The following is a 20,295-nucleotide window of genomic DNA, read 5'->3' on the forward strand; positions in this document are numbered from 1 at the left end:
TACACATCCACTCATCTATTTACCCAAGAGAAAATATAATTTCTTCTAAGGAACTAATTAAAATTAAAGAGTAATTAAAATGATTCCTAACATTTCAGTGCATTTTCTTAAAAAAAAAGCACCACTACATTTTTCAAAAGCTTTGGTGTTTGCATAGCAGGGAGTTCATTTCATCACAACTTAGAGGAGACGGTGTGGAGGAGTTACATGGTTATTCCTGTGTAATCCCACTCTTAAACTTGGATGCACGCAATAATGTCCTTGCCAAGTGGTTCTTGTTTGTATGGTCATATGATCCAGGAAAGCAAAAGATACTCTCTGAACACAGACTAATAATACTGGTACGACATTTATTCATAATGTTATTACACTTGTTTCTAAAATCCATTCTTATTTCAATGGTGAAGAGGTAAATGCCTGAGGAACCTCAATGAGAGGTTCTTACAGACTAAGAGTAAACACAAGAAACATAAGATGTCTGTAATACTGTTACAGAATATTCAATACCTTCCAACAGCAAGGAGATGCTGCACACATTGCTAACACTTTTTATCATTTAAAATTATCACTGAAAACTTAAAAAATGATGCTTGCATGTAGGTGAAGACACTAAAAATCCTTCATTTTAAAAGTTAATTCTGTACCATTCCTAAAAAAAAAAAAAGAAACTATCATCTGTAAACCTATAATCTGCATAGGTGTATTGTTTATAAGAGTGATATTTGCATTTAAATATAATTTAAGGCAGTTAAATATAAATTCTTATTGATCTTCATATAAAAATATGTATAAAAATAGAGTATTTAAAAGTAGTGGGTATTCATACCAGAGCACTGATCAATCAAAAAGGGGTGGTTTTATTTTTGGCATAGTAATGAAATAGAGGTATTTGCACATTTAATTATTTCAGTTAAGTTGTCTCAGTTACTTTTTCGAAAAGGGAAAATAATCCTTTAAGAGCCACTGTGACTAAGAGTTGTTATCTTACAACAAAGTATTTGTGTAAAAAATAAATTTACCATTTGAACCTATAAATTTAGAAGAGAATGCCCCCAATACTAGAATTGGGTCTGTTTTATATGTATGCCACCATTTTAATAAAAAATTATCTTATGACTACACTAAGTCTGAATTAGATACAGTTTCTCAGGAAATCAAAATATAGTAGCATGGTACTATTTGTGGACATAAACAAATGCTTTATGACTGTGCACTTGAAAATACATAATATTTGGAAAATATTTACATAAAATGTCATTGTAATTTAAATTACTTGGTCTATCATGGCAAACAAAAATTTTCTTAAGTTCATTATCAATGAAACATACTAAAGTAATAAGTGAGGAACTATGTTTTGTTCCTCTCTTTTTAAACAAGTATGTTTTTATCAGTTTAGACTGCAGTTAACCATCCAAGTTCACGGACAAGACAGAAGGGAATGTTTATAAAAAACACAAAGAGTGCAAAGGGTGTTTGAACTGTAAAATACTTCACCTCCTATCCCTCTTACAGAATCTTTTCCAGCTCCCTTGTGGAGAATTCCTGTTCCTTTCTTTCTAATCATAAAATTTTCAAAGAAGACACGTTTTTCACAAGCATTAGATTCACAAAGCCTAAGTCATCATAGAGAAGACAAGTGCAACCCTACTTTGCAGGTGGAATGTCAGTGCTGCCTTTTCAATACTAATGTACCTTTCCAGAAGATAACCCAGTACAGAAGAACATTATCCCCTTTTCCACATAATTCAAATGTCCATATTTCTCTTTATGGTCACCATGCGATCCCTGATCCATAGTGATCTTAGTCTATGATTATAATTCAAGTAACCCTTTTCTAGCTCTATCATTCACCCTGAAAGCAACTCATGTTCAAGTTTGCATCTTGACTGTAAAACAACCGGTGGAAAATGTTATCATTACTTCCTTTTAGCTAAGTGGTGTGCATGTATGTGCCGGTGTGCACAGGTAGGTGTATGTGGTCAACCCAAAATACTGGTGATACATAATGTGGGTCCTTAGACCATCATCCAGGTGCGTGGCTTATCTCCAACTCCAAATGCAGTTCTGCAGGAGGACACCTACACTGTCCTTGTACGCACACACATCCTGCTGATAAGGATTTCAGAACAAACCTGGTTTATCGGACCTCGGACATGATATGGTGACTGAAAATTTGTCACAGACTCTTGTTGTTGCAGTTTGCTTTGATTGCTGAAATATTTTCCCACAATATGATTCCTTGATCTTTTCATTTTAATAAAATGATATTCTTGGGATAATTTTGATTTCACTACCTGCAAACGAAGAGTAAAAAAAAAAAATAGTGAGACAAAAATCAAGGACATCCACGCTCTGCATACAGCAATCTAACTAACTTTCAAACTCAAACAGCTTCTCTGCCACACAGATGTTGCCCATAGGGCATGAATATGATTTACATAACTGAGAGCCAGGCTAACTGATGTTTCAGAAAACACTGAGATTGAAACTCAAATTCCTTTCACTTTTCTTACCTCAGGGCAGCTCTCCCCAATGCAACAAGGAAACAGTCTCAGGTGATGTCTCCATCACAGTGCTGTATGCGTGTGTGTGTGTGTGTGTATGCGCGCATGCATATATCCTTGGGTCAGCCACACTAACATGTAGCTTGACACAGCACTGCCATAGAGAAGATACTGATAGCCTTTGCTAAGTCACTGATTCAAACTCAGCACTCTGAACTTGCTGTGGAACCATTCTACACAAGGGCAACTGCACAGCACTTTCAGAGAAAAAAAAAATGTTTTTCCGCTGCAGACCAATAAGCAGACACTGTGACAGATGGTGGTTGCCTTGCCCTGGGTGCTTAGTAAAAGCTACAGAATCTTAGACGCAGCCTATGCTCTACTAAGCTAACTTTGTATATCTGTAGATACATACATAGACCTAATTCTATCTTAACACTTTTTGAATAAGTGGTATTATAAAACATTCAGAAAGCATAAAAGGGAATGTAATAAAATGTTTTCCTTCAGTTCTCTACATCTCCCCCTAGCCACTCAATGACCTCCCCAGAAGTAACATATCTTACTAGTTCTTCATGAATCCATTCATGGTTATTTTATGAACACACACAGACATACACACACATGTGCACATGCGTGCTTATGCAAAAAAAAAAAGAGACTACAGTTATAGTCTATTTGTCCATTTTATCAAACCATAATGATGGCATGCTATAAATGCCAGTTTTAATATTGGGCTAATGAAACCCAGGTTGCTAGCACCAATGGTTCAGAGGAATGAAGTAGGGAATAAGAGAGACCCTGGGGTGTGTGTGACTGGCAGAGAAGACAAAGAGAGGAAGAAAGAGGGAAAATGCTGGGTAAAGATGTTTTGTGCATCTTTATAAGTGAATAACAAATTGTGAACTACTTCATTTTAATTGTAAAAACTTTTTGTATTTGAACACATAAAGTATTAGTGATAACTAATGAAAGCAATAGTAGCTCACTAATTTTTAAAAATATTTGAGTGCTACATAATGATTCATATATGTGTTTTGGTACATATAAAGAATGCAGGGGCCAGTGCTGTGGCCTAGTAGGCTGAGCTTCTGCCTGTAGTGCTGGCATCTCATATGGGCACCAATTGGTGTCCTGGCTGCTCCACTTACAATCAAGCTCTCTACTATGGCCTGGAAGAGCATTGGAAGACAGCCCTAGTGTTTGGGTCCCTCAACCCATGTGGGAGACCTGTGAGAAGCTCCTGGCTCCTTGGCTTCAGATCAGCCATCTCTGGCCAGTGTGGCCATTTGGGGAGTGAACCAATGGATGGAAGACCTTTCTCTCTGTCACCCCCTCTCTCTGTCTGTAACTCTACCTCTAAAATAAATAAATAAAATATTAAAAAAGAATGCAGTGAAAACAGTTAAAAATATACTTTTCAAAAAAATTACATAGTCTATCTTTTCAATTATATTGTAGGTGAGGGTGAACCATTTTAGAAGAGTTATCTTAACAGAAGATTTGTAAGTATCTACATTACAATGCTAACAGTGGTAACCTTTTGGTAGAAGGATAATAGATTTAGATTTACTCTTAAGTATTCTTGGTCTTTACTTTTTTCTTATAGCACCATGAATGTGCATTACTTTATAATCATGCAAATTTGAAGCTGTTGGCATTTTTAAGGAAAAGATGCAATACTAGTGTGTTTTAAAACCAATGACAACCTGCTAGTTCCATAGAAATGAATTACTTTCCTATCTGGGGGAGGTTTGACTTTTCCTGCTCAGGCCCTTGGATCAAGGGACTCTTAAGAAGTCTAGTGAAGCCAGCAGATTGTGGTAACGAATCCATATGCTTTGTTATTTAGAGCTCAGTTTTCAGTTAACCACTAATTAATATTCCAGATCGCAGCACGTTTCTATTATGTGCTGCTCTTTCTACCCCTATTTGGTGAGACTGTGACTCTGAATGTGACAGACTGCAGAGGTGCACCAATGTTCTCCTGAAAGTTTTGTCCATTTTGGAGGTTTGTACGCACAGCAAGATTAGCGAACATTCTTCAGGAAGTTTATTTAGGGAAACACTTACACGTAAATATAACATTCAACCCTGAAATAATATTATTCCAGTGTTCTGAAGCCAAAATAAGTTCAGTTGTGTTTATATAATTGTATCTTAAATTGTGGTATTTGCAATTGCCTGATGATCTGCACTCTAATTATATGCAAAATAGGAAAAGGTCCACCCAATGTAAAAGGTTATAGTTATTTAAATGTTATTTTAGTATTTTGCATGATTTCAGGACTGAATCTAATGTTGCATTACAAATGTTACAATAATGCTAATGCAATTGCTTACAGCGATCTTAAATGTGATTCATAAACAAAAACACATAGCTCCAGTGTGTTTGCTGGAGTGCAAATACACTCCGGAGTACTGTCAATATTTTGCCAGATCTCAATGGGAAGGTTGATAATTGATTTCCATTTTAAGAGATTGCTAAGTTACTCTGTGAAAAATGAAGCCTGGATGACAGTGTCTCCTCAAGCTACCAAGGGCTAAGCCAACATTTCCTACAGTACCAATGCTCCCATCATGCTGTTCAGGACACATTCCTATACAGGCAGTGTCTGCTGGCCCAGCAACACTTCACTTAGTTTCCTTTGAAAACTATTTTGCAGGAAGTCACCAACAATGATGCTTTAAATTATTTTGTTAAGTTACTAACACCTAGATACTGAATGCTGGGAAGCTGACAACTCTGTAGAGTTATTTCAATTTAATTTATCAAAATATAGATGTAAACAATCTTTCCAAATGCTATTGTGCATTGAATCCAAGAGGACCTGTAAAATTTGATGTATAATGTGCTTGTACCACTAACATACAAAATTTATTTCAGGAATGCAAAAAACTCTAATATCATGAAATGTTTCATTATAAGAAATTACCAAAGAATTATGGTAGTTACGTGATTGCTTATCATGAAAAAATGGACATCTACTGAAAAGTAAGTAAATATTATCAAGTTAATATTTGAAAGTAATATAGCATTTCTGTATTCTATCAATAATTGATAAGAAATATATTAGAGAAAAGATTCCATTACAAAACTAACCCAGTTTGCTAATAGAAAGCTTACAAATAGGTGGAGAGGCATATCATGTTAGAGCATCCCAAGTTGGGTAGAATGCTATTCCAATGGTAATCAGCAAGACAAGACATTTGAGGAAGAAGACTAAGAATTTCCAAACACACATTTAAAGAATAAATGTAGGAAAGGAAAAAAAAAAAAACTGGCTGGAGAGGGACTTTCAATATCAGATGTTCATTTTATCAATATGAGGTGAGTCTGCCATCAACCTGTGGGCTTCCTCCCTGGCTCCTGACACCTCTTCTGGCTCTTGCACGTCTCAGCTGTCCCCTTGGGAATCTCATTTCCATGCTAAACAAAGTCTCTTAGTCACCATCATCAGTGAAGTTTTCCTTAGCTACCTTGCCAAAATGGAAACTCTGCTTTGCCAGGAAGTCTTTGCCTCTTTCTACTACCAGTACATGTGTGTGTGTTTGTGTGGTGTGTGGTGTGTGTCAGGGGCAGGGAGATTGAGGGGAATAAAAGGGCAGCCATGGTCTATGATCTTTCAATTTCGGGTGTGGTTGGTTTTGTCTGAATATCCTAGTACCATTTCAGAAACACAGCTTCCATCCTCCGTCTTTGGGAACTCAGGCCATGCAGGGCAGCGACAGTTTCTTCTAACATCTCTCCAGGACTGCCATCCACCACATTCTTGGGCACAGTTTCCAGATTTTATCATCTTAGATATTAAAAGGATTTTTGAAAGTCAGATTTGATCAGACTCTAGTCTAGAAACCATTCATAGCCTCCTACGGAGAGAAAGTATGCCTGTAGGATAGAGAACCTCCCAGGGGGAGGATCCCGGGGTGGGCCTGAGTAAAGCAGGGATGGGCAAGCATTCCTGCCAAGCTTGTTCAGTTAGGAGGGCTGCAGAGCCTCTTGGGGGAGAGCCCAAGCTGTGTCCTCTACTCAGTTTCAGACACAATTTGGAAAGCCTCAGTTCTAAAAATGTGAGGGCCATGGTAATCTGAGCTATTACAAGCAATGCTGAAAAAAGCATTTGAGAGTACCAGAGTTCCATGCCCACCTGGTTCCTTAATGCAGCTTCCTGCTAGTGCAGATCCTAGGAAGAAATAGGTGATGGCTCAGGTAATTGGATTCCTACCACCCACATGGAGGACCTGGATTGAGTTCCTGGCTCTTTGATGCAACCTTGGTCCAGTCATAACTACTATAGGTTTTTGGGGACTGAACTAGCAAATAGGAGTTCTCTCTTCCTGTCTTTCTCTCTCTCTGCCTCTCAAATAAATAAATAAACTGAAATCTTAAAAACAGGATAGCTCATTGGAGCCCAAGTTTTTAAAATACTGTGACTACACAAAGGGAGGTCTCTGGGACTTGGAACTTGGCAGAACAGTGGGAGAGAATCACCTTGGTTAGAGTTTGGAGCCCAGCAGTGTTTGTGCTCTTAGAGATGCATCAAGAAAGCAGATGGGGCTGGTGCAGTGGCTCACTTGGTTAATCCTCCGCCTGTAGTGCCAGCACCCCAGGTTCTAGCCCCAGCTGGGGTGCTGGGTAATATTACCAGTTGCTCCTCTTCCAGTCCAGCTCTGCTGTGGCCCAGGAGGGCAATGGAGGATGGCCCAAGTCCTTGGGTCCCTGCACCCGCATGGGAGACCAGGAGGACGTACCCGGCTCCTGGCTTCGGATCGGCGCAGTGCATTGGGGGGTGAACCAACGGAAGGAAGACCTTTCTCTCTGTCTCTCTCTCACTGTCTATAACTCTACTTGTCAAATAAAAAAAAAAAAAAAAAAAAGAAAGCGGATGGGACAGCCTGTGCTGCAACAGCTCTGAGCTCACTGGAGCAGGCTTGTCCTGGGGTATTGTGAAGCCCTTGTTAGAGAGAACCTGAAATGTTTACCTGGAGGAAAGTTCTAATGTGAGCAGATGAAGGCCAGAGTCAGGGTTAATGAAGTAATATAAATTATATTGAAAGATCCTGTGCATCTATCTTTCCTAGTACCAGATGCAGAAATACGAACATGTAGAGTTTGAGGCAGGAGCTAGCATACATTACATACTCAATAAACTGTTGTTAAGTTATCAAGTACATTTTAACCTTGTATTATCAAGTTCTTGTCTAGATTAAGCCTGAAAATTTCTTTAAGCAGCAGCTTAAATATCATGCTTTCCAGATTTTGATGGCAAAATAGGAGTTGAAGGTTGAGGATAAGCAGAATTTTGTATGGATGTCAAAATAATAGGAATGTTCAATCTGTAGATTAAAATGCATTTCTTGAGCCACTATTGTTCCCTATAATGGTTATAGAGAAATATGATAGTTCTAAATAGAGCCCAGTGTTAGAGCCAGTGAGTGTGTTGACTGTCTAATACATCAAATTTCACAGGATTAAAATCAAACGTGTAGGTTAAAAATGGAGCCATGTACAAAATACTATAGGGTCTATGCTAATAGTCTCCAGAGACGAAGGGAGTAGGTTTTGTTCTTACTGTATAAATATTTTTAAATTTTTATAGCAAGCAAAAATCCAAGTAAAAGAGAAACAAAAGGATGTTGTATCTTACACCTAAAATTGAATAGTTGTTTTTCTACATAATATCTGTCTTTTAATCTTCAGAGTTCTCTGCGTTGGGAAGCACATGGAGTAATTCAGATATGGTCCCTACTCTCAAGAGAACTATATAAAGACACATGTCTAAGATACTTGAAGTAAGAACAAGAATGAAGTGACTTCAAAGGCATTGTCTGAGACAAGCTCCCCAAGGTCAGGCACCATGTTGTTTCCATGTAATGAATAGTTCCTTAGTACATTCGGGAGACTTGGTGCTAATTTATGGTGAGATGATAATCTATTTGCATGACTATTATTTCTTTGAACTTATTTGTAAAAAATCACTGTTTGGCATTGCTGCCAAAATGCTACCTCTGAGTTTCAAAATATTATCTTATTTTTCCTTCTTACAGGCTCTGTAGAGGAAAAGGAGTCAGCTACATTTTTAAGGCTTGGAAGTGTTGTGCCAGTGAAAGATGTTTGGTACCTGTACAGTAACAAGCAAAGTCGCTTCTCTCCTTTGATCTCAGGTGTGGAAATGTGCCCATTTTGGGTCCTTCCCAAAATCAGGATCATTTAGGGTTAGTACAATCCAACTAAAGTGTCAACTGGAATGTGGCTGTGAGAGAGAGCTGCTAATAATAAAAACGTTGGGTTCCTTCTGGGATAGCATAACAATAATAGTAGTAAAAAAGGCAAAAATCAGTGAAAAACTTAGGCCTTGGAGCAGAGACAAATGACTATAGATGTTTGTGTAAGTGGTCTCCTCAATCAGAGACAAATTCCAATGGTTGGATCCATCCAAATGTTTTTCTAAATTTGTGTGCAGATAACTTGACTTTTGGAAAAGAGGCACATCTACCTTGTAGGGAAAGGAACTACTACATTGGCTAATAATACTTATACAAGGATACTTCAAAATGTTTGTGCAAAATGACATTACAAGGTAGGTTTAGGGGCCGCTATTGTGGCATAACAGTTTAAGTTGCTTCCTGCAATGCTGGCATCCCATATGGGTGCTGGTTTCTGTTCCAGCTGCTTCACTTTTAATTCACTTCTAATCTAGCTCCTTGGGCCCCTGAACCCACATGGGAGAACCAGAAAAAGCTCCTGGCTCCTAACTTCGGCCTGGCCCAGCCCCAGCCATTGCAGCCATTTGGGGAGTGAACCAATGGATTAAAGATCTCTCTTTCCCTATCTCTCTCTGTCTTTGTGACTCTGCTTTTCAAATAAAATAATTTTTTTTAGAAAAAATCTAAGTTTATTTTGGTGCAAAAACTTTTGAAATCCATTTATGATTTTTTCATAATACTTATTTTCCCAAACTTTCTGAAGACCCTTCATATGTATGATTTGCTGAATGTTTATATTATTTTTATAATTTAAATATGATAGTCTTTTTATAAATTTAATCTGAATTAATTTCTTCTCAACTTTCCTTGTTTACTTTTTGTGAATTTGTTATGGCAAATTGTACTTCAAATTAGGAAAATACAGTGAAAGACAACTGGTCTCCATGAAGTATGCTAACTTGTTATATCAGCATTGTTCTATAATTATGAGCCTTATTATAAGGATTTCTTTCTCACAACAATAATAAAATTTGGATGAACCTATATGTAGGAAAAGACTATAAAGTACAGATTATAATGTTTCAAAGCAATTAGATATATTTTAATATATTAATTATAGAAATTTAGAAAGGCATAATTTTTGAGAGGTATAAATATAAGACGTTATAGGCTATGTAGATGACCACATTTTTCTGTGAATCAGTCTTTGCAATGCAGCAGTAGCATGGACTTTTTCATAGGTTTCTTATAGGCTAAACAATCTCATAGTTTATGACTATATATCTTTTTACATCTCAACACACAGACATTTTGGAAGGAATACAAATGGCCACAGTTCAACTTGACTGATTTTGGCCAATGGCTACTGTAAGACTTCCTAAACAGATGAAAAGCTGTTGTAAATTACCCAGCAAAACTACGATTCCAACTTCTACTATTAAATATGTATAACTTGAACACTCCAACACTCAACATTGATTTCACATAAATATTCATCAGAGCAAGTGTATTATAATATCAGTTGACAGCTGCATCTGAAACAACTTTGAATTTTCAAAAAGCCAGTTACAAAAAGCGCAGTCTTGATGAATTGGACAACTATCAGGCAGATTATCAGCAAATACCTTTCCTAAAACCCATCTTGACCTGAATAACCCCTACAGAACTTCTGATGTGGTTCCAGCTCCACAGAACAAAATAGAAAACAATTTTTGGTGGTTCAAGTATTCCAAAATCGTCTTAGACTGGATTAGAGGGATGTTCTGAATCCAATATGTTTCATGAATATGGCTGAGGTCTGAAGAAGAAAATGTTGGAAAACATGATATTGACCATGCCAAATGTGCTAGTTTATCCTAAAATGTCTTTTAGTACAGACGTACAGATGTATGCTACTGAAGTACTTCTTATTTAACATGTAGTGATTTTACAGACAGGGCCCTGAACCCCAAATCCAGTTACAAAATTGTGACCAGCTGAAAAGAGTAGCCTAAAAATCCACCTGGGAATAAAAATGAAGCAGCAAATACTAGCTAGCATCAGTCCATATAATTCATACTTCCAATTCAGAACATCATGTAATTCTGATAGATAATAGGAAATTCCTTCATTTGGCCATTCACTCTCCAAATATTTAATTATGGATACATAAGATAACCCATGTGAAGAGATTCCAGCATCTACATTTGTCAAAGTTGCTGAGGGTTGCTGGGAAGACTAGCATTTTCTTCAGGAATGAGTTTTGTTTTGTTTGGGAGTTTACAGATTTGCAATCAGCATATTGTCTCTGTCTCCCTCTCTACTTTTTTTTTTTTTATTTGAATAATCAGAGTTACAGAGAGTGATGGAGAGAGAGAGATTTTCCATCTGCTGGTTCACTCCCCAGTGGCTGCAACAGCCAGGGCTGTGCTATGTCGAAGCCAGGAGCCCGAAGCTGTTTCTGGATCTCTGACGTGGATGCAGGAACCCAGGCATTTGGGACATCCTCTCTGCTATTCCAGGCCCTTAGCAGGGAGCTGGATTGGAAGTGGAGCAGACAGCACTTGAACCAGTGGCCATATTGATGCTGGGTCCCAGGCAGCAGCTTAACCTATGCCACAGCACCCTATGTGCTTCCCCACCCTATGTGTGATCCCCAATCCTTACTTTGACAGTTGAGTTTCTTTGACTTCTGCTCCTAGACAGAGGTCAGTGTTGGTTCTGGGAATAAATTCTGCTTTGAGGTAGGGAGATTGATTATAAAGAGCTACAGGCCAGAAGTTTGCCAACTTAATATTAAACTGCTGGTTCTACCCTGCTCTTCCTTGTAGTACCCTAGAGACTAACTTCTTTGTCTTAAACCCAGTTTTCCAAGCGGCTGAGTATTTATGTCACTGAATTTTTAATACTATTTAATAATCTTCATTGATGTGATTGATTTTAGGCTAAGTGCCTACCCTGCTTTATTTAGATATATATCTTTGGTCTTAGAATGATCTAATCTTAACTAGCAGATATTTATTTCCAACAAACTCTCTTGAATTTAGAGTTGTATTGAAGAGTACACTACCATAATGTCATCTAGAAATATTATGTGTGGACCAACATTTCCAACTGCTGGCTCCACTGCAGGGATTTGCTCAATGCTATTGTGGACTTTTCAAAGGAATTCGTTTACTAAATCATTTTGTCTCTCATCAGACTTGTTCAGCCTCCTGTCCCACTGTTGCATTCTAGTTTGTCCAGGGAGAAGTTTAGGGGCTCCACCCTTCTGATGCCAACTTACCTTCATCATTCTGTTTCCAGCCCTGTCCTTTACTATGCCTGTATTTCCAAATCCAGACTTTGAAGTTCAATATTAAAAAACACGATATGTGTGGATATAGGTTCCTGACTACAAAGGATGGGGTAAGGGACTTGGAGGTCTACCAATTTTTCACTTAACTTTTTAAAAATCTTAATTTATTTGGTTTTATTTGATAGAGAGAGGGAGAGAAAGAGAGAGATTCCATCAGTTCCAATTCACAAAGTCTGGCAATGGACAGGGCTGATTCTGGTACTTGGTAAAGCTCAGAGCCAGAAACTGAATCCAGGTTTCCCATATGGGTGTTAGGGATCCAAGTACTTCAACCATCTTTTCTGCTTCTCAAGGTATACATTAGCCAGAAGCTGGAACCAGGAGTGGAGCTGGGATTCAATTCCAGGCACACCAGTATGAGATGTGGGAGTCTCAACTGGCGTTTTCACCCTAGGCTATATGCTTACCACATACATGGTTCTTAGCTGATTGTTTCCTGACCTGTACCTCAGCCCAGCCTTCTTCAGCACTTGGGTCTTCACACTGTGAGCCACTCACAGGATCTGTGGGGCAAGTGTGCTTCACCGCCAATTGGTGTTTGTCCTCTGTAGGCTCTTCCTTTGCCTGCTAAGTCACATTTCAAATGGATTCATATTCTTACCTGTTATGAGTTATTTCTTAGTCTGTCTTTTCTAAGGGGCATGAATAATAGCTTTATATATTTAGTCATTTTCACAGGGGTTCATGTGGAAGAGAAGATAAATACTTGTGGTCAGTTTGCCAGATTTAGACTACACACCTCATAGGATTATCTTCTGCATGAGTTTCCCTGAAGTATCTTTAGTGAGGTGATAATTGTGATTTAAAAAAAAAAGAAAGCTGTGCAGTCAAAAATCTTGGAGAAAAGTTAGGTCAAATCAAACTGTACATCTGCTTTACTATAGGACTTGGGGACAATTTTATGTACTGCTAATATTTGAGAATCTGTAGTGTGGAAGAAATACTGTATACACTGGTGTTACCACCATTCAATACAGGGTACTTTGTTTGGTACAAGATTTTGCACCAAACCATCTCAGAGAAAGCTGAACTTTCTCATGACCCACGAAGTCCTGCTCACCAGCCAGTGACCTCTAATCTAATCAGCTCGTGGAAGAGGCTGGGGCTCAGCTGCAGATGATGGAATGAAGGTCTATCATTTTATACAGAAGGAGCTGCACATCTCTAAACAAGGCTGCAGCAACTCTCTTCAGTACAAAGCCACTGAAAGATTTTAAATGACAACACGAGACTTAAAGTGTGGGGACATTCTTCTGGTGGGGAGAAACATTTATTCAATTAGTGGAGACTGGAGACTCTGAGATGGAGATAGGCTATCTCCTAGGACAAATACAGGCCAGGGATGGAGAGACCTTCTCTTCTATCTTGTTTATTTACCAGAGTCCTTACTCACATGACTGGGGACTTTCCTCCAACAGTCTCACTCTCTGCTGTGTTTTTAATGTATCCTCTGCTACTGATTCTTGCTTTTCTGTTCACAAAAATGTCAAAGCCTGGCCTCTTTTAAATAGAATATTTTTCTCCTTATTTTTGCTTGGTGAAAGCCTTTGCCAGCTGCCTTTCCTCATTCCTATCCCTCTTCAAACTGTCCTTCAACTTTTGCTCTTCATATTGGAAACTACTTTTAAGATGGTCAGAGAGTACCTTGTTACTGTTAAAAACAAAATGTATTTTTAAATCCTTGTTCTATTGGAACAATTATATTTGGTAATGTTCCCCCTGTATCCATCTCTTCTTTCTACAAATGTTTACTCCATGAGTGTGTCCATAACACCACACTCTACTAGAGTCTACCTCAACTGTTCAGGCTACAAATGCAAGCACTCGTATTTCTTCAAGTACTGATGCTTCGAGGAGTTTCTGCATCAGCTCTTCTCATTCTACTCAATTTCTCTGGATGATTTATATTCAGTTTCACCTATGACCTATTTACTAATGACTCCCAACTCTACCTCCAGTCCCAACCTGTCCCTCATGGTTCAAACTTATACATGGAACTGCCCATCAAAAATCCCCACCTGGATGTCCTACAGGCATGTCAAACACAACATGTTCAAAACTGAACTTACCATCTTCCCCCTATGCTAGCGCCTTATCAATTATACTCCATCTCCATTGCCAGTTTAGCTCTCTTATCAGTCACCCATTAGTCATTCAAGTTAGGAATAACTTCTGATTTCTCCTACTCCCTCACCCATCTTTTATGCTTGTTGTCTCTGTCCTGGTTTGGGTGGTCCTTAAACAGTTCCTACCTGACTTCTGAAAAAATCTCCTATTTTTTTTTACTCAATCCTCTTTAAATATCAGACTTAACTACATGAAACAAAAATGAATCCCTTTATTCTTCTCTTTCAAATCTTTCCATGGGTTTCCTTCACCTAAAAGATAAAGTCTGAGCTCCCACCATGATATGCTGGTATGTGCTTTTACTCAATTCCATTTCCTAACAGGTTCTACAACAAGTTCTACACTGTAAACAATCACTTGTGATTCCCTGATAGCATCAGGTGATTTCAGAGCTAATTTGTTTCACATTGTTCCATGGGGTTACAGTGAAACATCCTTCTGTCATCACACTATTACCTTGATCCAGAGCATATTTGTCTTTAAACAATCAAATTTAATTATTTTTAAGAAGATATTCATTCAATTCTTTGGTTGGGTTAACTGCCCCTTCTTGGTGTGATGAAAATATCCTATTTTAGGGGTTGGCGTTATGACATAGCAGATAGGGCTACCACCTGCAACGCTGGCATCCCATATGGGTGCCAGTTTGGGTCTCAGCTACTCCATTTCTGATTCAGCTCCCTGCTGGTGCTCCTGGAAAAAGCAGTGGTGGATGAATCAAGTGCTTGGGTCCCTGCCACACACATGGGAAACCAGGAAGAGGCTCCTGGTTCCAGGCCCAGATCATTGTGGATGTTTGGGGAGTGAACCAGCAGATGGAAGATTTCTCTCTCTCTCTATCTCTCTCTCTCTTTCTCTCTCCCTGACTTTCAAATAAAAAAATCTTAAATAAAAAAAATCCTTTTTATATCTCTAACATCTCTAACATGCCACTTAACATATTGTTTCCTAATACAGGTTTTCATGACTTACTCTTTGGTTGCAATGTCTCAAGAACAGAGAGCGTATCTTAACTTATTTTTGTTTCATCATTGTTTTGTTCAAGAAATGAACTCACCAAACAAATGTTGGATGACTAAATTTAAAAACAAGGTTAAGGTGATTGCAATGGAGGAGAAGACTTGGGAGGGTATTTAGTTTGTGGATAGGACTTGGTAACTTGCTGGTTGTAGGATGGTAAGGAGTGGGAGAAAGATAATCAGAAGTCAGGGACAGCTCTGGTTTGTAAGTAACAATGCAATATAGTAAATCAGGGAATACCAGGGAGAAGAAAGCTTAAAGGGGATATCAGTTCTCCCTCTGGGGGACACGTGATTTTTGAAATGCTTAGGGGAGTCCTATATACTCCTAGCCCACTTTGCAGCAGTAGTATAATGCCTAAATAGAGTAGGTACTAAAAAACATCTTTTAAATACATTGATACATTGTACTTATTAACTATCAAAAATAGCTGAGGGGTGGGCCTTGTGGCACAGTGGGTTAAGCTGTTGCCACTTTGTGTCCTGGCTACTCAGCTTCTGATACAGCTTCTTGCTAATGTGCACCTGGGAGGCAGAAGTTGGTTCAAGTTCTTGGGTCCCTGAATCATGGACTCAGATAGAATTCTGGGCTCCTGACTTCAGCCTGGCTCAGCCTTGAGTGTTTTGGGAATTTGGGGAGTGAACCACTGGATGGAAGATGTCTCTCTCTCTGCCTTTCAAGTAGATGAAAAATGAAAGTAAAAATAGCTATGCTGATAAATTTTGAGATTTTTTTATCAGATAACTATGCTTGTATCATTTGTCTTTCCCCCAAATCAGTTTCCTAGATAGATTTAAATGTTTATTTTTATTCACTCTTTTTAGATAATAAATTTTTAAAGTTTCAAGTAAACTTTTATTTATGAGAAAAATTTTATTTCTAGATTAGATAATCTATTGCTTACTTAAAAATTATAACCAAAATAAGTTTAAACAATAATGGAAAATTATCTCTAAAAAAAGAACTGAAAGTGCCTTCTTTTCTTCTTCCTGCCATAGCAGAATCAAAGGAAACCTGCTGGTATTAGGGCCGGGCAGTGTTGCCAAATGATTTTGGTTGGCCAAGTCAAAGGCTGTAGCTACATTTGCCAGAAAATGAAGATATTATATGAGGTCTGTAAAACTTATTACACTAATTAATAATTGCCTACCTATTCATTGTGGACTTTCCTCTTCTGCAAGTAGCTTTGGGATGATAATATTACTGAACCCCGTCCAGGCTTTAGCTTGTTCACGATAGCTGTTTGTCACATAACTAAAGGCATCATCCAAAACCTCTCTTGGGCAAGCGCTACCTGGATTCTGTTTGTTGTCTTGTGTAAACACTGGGAAAACAAAATTCCATTTCCACTCATGAAGAGAAACACCTGCTTTTCTAACCAGCAGGAACCTTTAGTCAAAACTGATGCACACCAGTTGGGAAATTGTTTATAGATTTGTGGTGACAACACATTCCCCTTTGGTTCCTTGACAGATAAAGAAGATGATGTTCCAAGACCTTTAATCTCACCTGTGGCAACAAGAGTTCGCTCAGGTAGGTTTGTTATATTGGTGATAGAACTCCAACTACAAACCAATGAAGAAACCTCAAGATTTTACTGTAATGATTGTACAAATTCTTCTCAGGTATCCTTCAATCTCTTATGGGAATAGCTTAACTGAAAAGCAGAAGATTCAAGGCCCCAAGCCAAAATTCTTACGGTCTGTTTCCAATTCTTGCTGTTCTTTTATGGTAAACTTTCTTTGCCAGTCTCATGAGATGAGCACAGAAGGAGAAGAGATAGTTATCAATAGAATTTACCCTTTAATGTTTTGTATGAGATCAGTAATCGACTTTTTCCTGGCTTGCTACATTCATCATCAAACCTTCCTTTACAAGGAGTTTTAGATTTTCTTGACTGTTTGCAATAAGCTAACATTGATTTAAGATGTTAGGAGATGGTTTAGAAAGATTATAAAACACCAGTGTCAGCACTAGAGACTTCCTGAAGCACAAGGGGTACAAATTGTTCAAGAGTTAAGCAACAATTATGCCTAAGCAATGAATGGGTTTAGAGATTTTATAAAGAGTCAGTTGAGAAAGATGATCTTATCTTCTCTCTGTTGCTGGGAAGGCAAATGCTCTCTGAAGCATTGTTTCAGCTTAATCATAAAAACTTAAAGCTGGATAGCATGACACTGGAACCAACTGAGATAATTTAGGGAAGTCCAATGTGGCATGCCTTCAATGCAGTGTACCTTATAAACAGAGCTTAAAAAAGCAATTTCTGCAGGATATTTATAGGAAATTATAAAATCAAATAGGTTAAGTAACTTTACCTGACATGTTTATATCATTATTTTTGCAAATTAAGGGTAGTTTTTATTAGTAATAATTATAAACCAATATTCTGGTGCTGATGGTTCAAAGAGTCTTTTTTTTGTGGTTTTCAAATTCCATGACTATTGTTATAAACAGTTTGACATTGTGGCAGGAGATATGTGTAATACAATCATGTGGGAAGGGCATATTCTGTTTTTAATTGGATCCATGCTGGAAATCATTGGAGGACATTTCCTTTTTAGACTTTCAGAACACTAAAGCTGAAAGAGAAAAGCAGACACTCTTCCTCCACCCCAAATACTAATTGAAGACACATTATATAAACATAAATAAATAACTTTTCTAAAAGAGGCAAAAAAACCAATCTGCATGTTGTCTTTCAAAGTTCCCATTTTCTGTGGGTTTGGCAACCACTGGCTTGTTTTTATGGCCAAGTAGGATCCTGGGCTGGCTCAGATGAAAGTTCATTGTTTCTTTTTCTTTTAGGTTATCTGTTCTTGTGTTCCTAAATTTTGACTTTTTGCAATAGTATAAGTACTCTGAGGGTGGTATATTTTCTTATTAAAGAAATTAGTAGACACAAAGTACCTCTTGCAGCTTCAAGTATATTCTGCAGCACCATGGCCAAGTTTCAAACTGCTGTATCAAATGCAAAATGCCACGTTCTCTACTGTGGCTGCTGGCTCTCACTTGTCTCATATGAAATTCCCTTGGTCATATAAAAGGATTATGCGAATCCATTAGGAAATCACAGAGAAAAGCCAGTGCAGTATCAATAACTTCTTGAGTATTTGTACGAATCTGGGACTGAGATGGATTCTGACAGTTAGACAACGGTTGCAAAACAGGATCAGAAGAAAGCTGTAGTTGTCAGCTCACTAGCCAACCCACTAATGAATGTGTTCTGATTTACCAAGGGAGTGAAGAAAGAATGAGCGAATCAATGTTAGATAGGAAGATAAACTAGGCACACTCCATCTCATTTCAACTGAAGCTCCTGAGACCTGTAACCAAACAACAGTCCCAAGCATCGTCTGCAAAGCCTATGCAAGACTTGCAGAAGTGTGTACATAATCCAATTTTGCAAGCCCTTGTCTCATCAAGAATTGTGAGATGAGGAAGACCAAAGAGGGAACGTCCATGTGAATTTTCCAAATGCTCTGTGAAGCTTCTTTGGGGATTTGTTTCATCCTCGCTTTAAACCATATGAAAGGGGCCTTCAAGAGACCAGCTTGGAGATTTAAGTTTTGGAGAGTAGTAGTAAAACTAGTAAGAGACACTGTCACTACTGCAACTAGAGATTGGCTTTAATGTGACATGGACTAAGAAAGCAAGAGGAAGAGCAAGAGGAAGAAGACTTCATTGGCAACTAATAGTATTTCTAGAAACAAGCAGCAGAGCAAGGTGGCATGAGTGTTTCTGTTGATCAAATGCAAGCAACTAAGTATACATTGCAAGCCTAATGCCAAGTTGAATATTTTCCAAGAGGATGCCTGAAGTGACGATGTGACTTCCAACAGAGTGATGGACACTTGGATGTCAAGGGGCCAAAGATGGAATCCAGCTGCACAGGAGATTGCCTTTATGGAGGAAGTTGTAGCCAGAAGGTCCCAGTGGGGGTCTCTTCCAGGAATTTCACAAAAGCACTCTCAAAGTAGAAAGTAGCACTCTATACACAGAAAGTGTATCGCTGGCTCATGCATATACAGTCATGTAAGATATTTCTTGTCCTTAATATCCCTGCTCTACTCTGATTCAATGCAGAAAAGAGGAGATAGTGGCAAAGCAAGATGGGGACAAATCAAAGAAGCCTCTCATGTTCTGTTTCCTGCTTCAAGCTTTGAGGGCTGGAAAATTTTATTTATTTATTTTTAAAGATTTCTTTATTTATATGGCAGGGAGACACAGATAGAGAAGAGACAGAGAGTATTTTCCATCTACTGTGTGACCCCACAAATACTCCCAGGGTAGCCAGAATCAACCTGAAGCCAGGAGGCAGGAATTCCACCCAGATCTCCAACACGGGTGGTGGAGGCCCAAGTACTTGGCTCATCATCTATTGCCTCCCATCCACATAAGTAGGAAGCTGGATTGGAAGCAGAGGCAGAACTCCAAACTACACACTTAATACAGAATGTAAGTATCCTGAACAGCCATGTAGCCCTCTTTACCACAATGCCCACCCTAGCACTGGACAAGCTTAGTACTGATGGAATACTCTTAGGCCTGAAAGTGACTGAAGAAGTCTTACTGTCTGAAAATGACTGTAAACTTAAGGCATCCACACAAGACTTTATTCAAGTGGTAGAGAGGAAATAAACTACAGAGAAATTTGATAGAAAAAGAATAACATTGTTTTCTCCTATCACCTTTTCAACTATGCCTATTTAATTACTGGTTACAAATAAAGTCAGTATTACTCTAAGGGAAAAACAAAAACAAAAAACAACAACAACAACAAACCTAGTCAAAGCACATGTTTTCTTGTTATGCCATGGGTAAACCAATGAAGCAAAATCATTTGTGGGGCCAGCGCTATGGCACAGTAGGTTAATCCTCCTCCTGTGGTGCCGGCATCTTATATGGGCACCAGTTCTAGTTCTGGCTGCTCCCAAGACTAGATCCAGCTCTCTGCTATAGCCTGGGAAAGCAGTAGAAGATGACTCAAGTCCTTGAGCCCCTGCACCAATGTGGGAGACCCGGAAGAAGCTCCTGGCTCCTGGCTTTGGATCAGTGCATCTCTGGCTGTTGCGGCCATCTGGGGAGTGAACCAGTGGA

The 20,295-nt window shown here is 38.5% G+C and overlaps 1 protein-coding gene across 2 annotated transcripts in view; it reads right to left on the bottom strand.

Moving 5' to 3' along the window:
* Nucleotides 1-335: 335 nt before the first annotated feature.
* The window catches only part of CPED1 (cadherin like and PC-esterase domain containing 1), a 328,108-nt gene continuing 308,148 nt past the window's right edge, over nucleotides 336-20,295 (bottom strand). Inside the window, exons 22-23 of one of the 2 annotated variants that reach the window (XM_062206775.1) lie at nucleotides 2,133-2,294; nucleotides 336-649 (exon numbers count right to left, since the gene is read on the bottom strand). In XM_062206775.1, the coding sequence (XP_062062759.1) occupies nucleotides 626-649; nucleotides 2,133-2,294 (186 nt within the window). In that variant the 3' untranslated portion in view covers nucleotides 336-625. Of the gene's footprint in view, nucleotides 2,295-20,295 lie in introns of both variants that reach the window. The other variant, XM_062206743.1, reaches the window with a different exon arrangement.

This window comes from Lepus europaeus, chromosome 1, assembly GCF_033115175.1.
Source record: "Lepus europaeus isolate LE1 chromosome 1, mLepTim1.pri, whole genome shotgun sequence".
Taxonomy (NCBI): Eukaryota; Metazoa; Chordata; class Mammalia; order Lagomorpha; family Leporidae; genus Lepus; species Lepus europaeus.